At 36.5% G+C, this 3349-nt stretch overlaps 1 protein-coding gene across 1 annotated transcript; it reads right to left on the bottom strand.

The window, feature by feature from the left end:
- Positions 1-1169: 1169 nt before the first annotated feature.
- Positions 1170-3021, bottom strand: LOC137740981 (early nodulin-like protein 17). The gene is made up of 2 exons (XM_068480789.2): positions 2704-3021; positions 1170-1801 (listed from the first exon to the last, which is right to left on the bottom strand). The coding sequence occupies exons 1-2, from the start codon at positions 2876-2878 to the stop codon at positions 1455-1457; spliced, it is 522 nt and encodes a 173-aa protein (XP_068336890.2). The 5' UTR covers positions 2879-3021; the 3' UTR covers positions 1170-1454.
- Positions 3022-3349: the final 328 nt, after the last annotated feature.

The following is a 3349-nucleotide window of genomic DNA, read 5'->3' on the forward strand; positions in this document are numbered from 1 at the left end:
ATTTGGCACACTATATACGAGATTTGTTTTATAAAGGTTTTCTGGCATTCTAGGGTTTTCGGAAAACCTATTACATATTACGCTATTAGTTTTCTTAAAACTTTGGGGGTTAGTATGTTGATAAATGTTTCAAAAAAAAAAAAAATATATATATATATATATCAACATGATCCACTCATGTTTGTTTTGCGCTCCCTTAGGACTTAGATTCGAGGCGTACCATCCCTGCGTCAGGGCACTCCCGCATCGGCATCTTCAAGTCCTCTCGGCATAGAACCTACTCCTTTGTTCATTCAATTTTATATTATTTCCTTTCTAGTGTCTCGAATTAGTTATATATTTTGAACATGTTCCATAATTACATAAGCATTGTATTTAAATTTATAAGTTTTATTTATGTTCGTTACTTCACATGCATGTTAGTATGGCTTCGTCACCTTCAAATGTCGGCCACCACGTGCCTAGTCCGGTGTTTGGTAAATATCAGGGTCAAACGTGTCAAAATATGGGTTGGAATTCGTCCCCAAACCACAAAGGCACCCTGTGGTGGTTTATCAAACCATGTGATCTTATTTTTTCTAGTAACAACTCCCTTTCTGTAAGAAATGTGTTCTTCAGTGAAATGTAATCTAAGTACGAACTAGCTAGATTAATCTAATTATTGGGAAGCAAATGTATGTTTACAGGGATTGCGGTTGACAATAAGACCGAACCCATTGAAGTTTGAAGTGCTTTCGAACTGGTCGTACGACTGGTAGAACAAGTTCATCACAATGGACGCAACAAAGACTTGGTTTTGAGGGTCATATATGCTCGTGTAACCTGGATTTAATGCAAGTTTTCTTCTTGTGCATGGATCATTTGATTCATGTCTCTCTCTTTTAGAATTTAGAGGTGATGATTAATCATTAAGCCAATGCTAAGCTGTTTACCGATTGCATTTGTTCATCATCCGACGAGTATTCAATCACGTGATCGAAATTGATTGTAAACGATGAGTTAGAGTTGCATGGGTTGACCTTCAATCCGCCTGAGCTGTAGAGACGCTCAAAACGACACGCTTAAACGGTTGGATCCAGCTCCATGCTTGGAGGATCACGAAATAAAATACAGTCAATTTCCACAAACTTCAGGAATCAAGGCATGTGAATATACTCCAATAAATAAAGTATTCAAAATCATCCATTAAAATAACACTTAAAATCTTCCTCATTCAAAACACCATTGTCCAATTTCTACTCCATCAAGGTGAAACAAAAACAACACCAACAGATCACAAACCCCAAAAACCAAAAGAAAATTAGATCTAAGTAAAGTGGAAGGTAATCTCAATTTGCTTCAAAAATCAAGGGCTTAACTTACTTAGCTAGAAGAATAGTCTAATTTTGATATGGATAATCCTCACTGTTTAGTGAATTTCGATAATCCCATCAATGCTAGCTCAAGTTTAAGGATCATATGCGTTCACAGCGAACTAAAACGTCCCACATTGTGCCAATGGCGAACACTGCGGGCAATACAAACTGGGACCCGAAAGCAGGTGTTAGGTCACTGCTCTTGCTCATCACTGGGGCAGCTTCGGGGGGTGGAGGCATGTTTTCAACTTTAACGGCGAGCTTCATGCCACCATAGCAGTACCCCTTGCTAGTAATGAAGTAGTAGTCCCTTGTCACATTCAGCGGAACCACATCTCTTCCGGCTCCGGTGGTCCAGTTGTGAAGGGGATGTTCAGCATCGCACGAGACATAGTTTGTCTGGTTCACCTCTATAACATCCATTTGGTTCCTATCATAAACAAAAACTAGAGGGAAAATAAAAACGGAATTAACAACTAGCTTAAAATATATGGTTTTCTACTTATTTGAAGTTTTCGTGTAGTATAGGGCAAATTTTTATTAAGGAATTGATTTCCGCACTCCTATTCATTTTCGGATTTCCCTTTAGTTTACTAACCAAAAGATACATTAAAATATGAAAGTAAATTGTTGTATAACAATCATATAATAAGACAGGAACTGTGACAGTGGCTTTCTTAACAGAAAAAGCCAAAAAGCCAAGTGGAAAACAACTAGAAAAAGTTGCATATCTGAATCAGCCAGGATGATAGATACAAAATACTAAAACATAACAGAAATCTTGTATGCTGTGGACTTTGAAGATAATTACCAAAATTTAAATGCTCCTTCTTCCTTTTCCTGCATATTTTTTTCAGTAGGCAAATCTGAGTTTTAACATTTTAATACTTAAATAATTAACTAAGATTTAGCATAAGCCTTACACAGCAAGAAACAAAATTCAGAAAACCTCCGTAATTGGTAATCTGATTATATTTAAACTGTTTATAACAAATTTAAGCAATTAAAGTAACCACACATGCATTCTCATAACTTGAATGACCAAAATTGTAATCATTTCTTCCTTTTTCCTGCATTTTCAGCAGGAAAAACTGAATTTGAACTTGAACATTACACATCAGGAAAAAAAAACATTTACAAAGAAGTGCTTTTATTTCATCAAAGAAAAATGGAAAAAGCAGATTTTAAGCACAACCCTTTACGCCATTTTCACATCTAACACACTCACATGCATCATCAACCAAATAATAGAAAATTTGATCTGTGAATTAACTAACAGAACAAATACCATTGACAGAAAAGCAAATACTTAATGGATCTGAGAGAAGAGAAAGAAAGGTTAGCTTACAGAGCCAGTCTCCATTGTAAAAGTGCTTATCCTGAGCCCAAATAGTATAGTTCACATTGCTGGTCCAACCCACCTTCCCGCCCACCATATATCTTGTAGCTGATGCTTCTGGAAGTTCCATCACCACCACCAAGCACAAAAGCACCACCACCGCCGTAGCTCTCTCCTTCTCCATTGCTCTCTCTCTCACTCTATCAGTCTCTCACAAGCAGTAACAGTTGCTCTGGAAAGCTCTGTCTAGAAAAGCACTTTGCTTTTGAGCTTTTAGTTTTGATGGGTTAGTTTGTTTGTTTAAGGTTTCAGTTTCCAGATCTACAGGTACCGCGGGCTACTTGTCTAGACAACTTGGGTTCCTATGTGCAATATTATATTTCTCTTGTTTGACCTTTTATGTTAAAAAATGTTAAAGCTGTGCCTGTTCATAATTGCAAGAACCTAATTGTTTATACATTAATTAAGTTTGAGAGTTTAGTGATTAAAAATAAATAGATTAAGATTAAGTGTTGGTTGATTACCGTGTTCAAACCAGGTTAATCGGACAATCTTCTCTTGTCTGAATGTGCAGTTGTCAGTAATCTTACGTTTAACGGCAGTTTTACTGCTTTCGAAGTTAATTAGGCAATCTTGTAAGTTAAATCTTAGAGCA

This window comes from Pyrus communis, chromosome 9, assembly GCF_041283825.1.
Source record: "Pyrus communis isolate YQ-2024b chromosome 9, ASM4128382v1, whole genome shotgun sequence".
In the NCBI taxonomy this organism is placed as follows: Eukaryota; Viridiplantae; Streptophyta; class Magnoliopsida; order Rosales; family Rosaceae; genus Pyrus; species Pyrus communis.

Coding starts and splice junctions, on each gene's coding strand:
- LOC137740981 (XM_068480789.2), bottom strand. CDS start 2,878: ATGGAGAAGGAGAGAGCTACGGCGGTGGTGGTGCTTTTGTGCTTGGTG. Junction 1,802..2,703: donor TTACAATGGAGACTGGCTCT/GTAAGCTAACCT, acceptor TTTTCCCTCTAG/TTTTTGTTTATGATAGGAAC.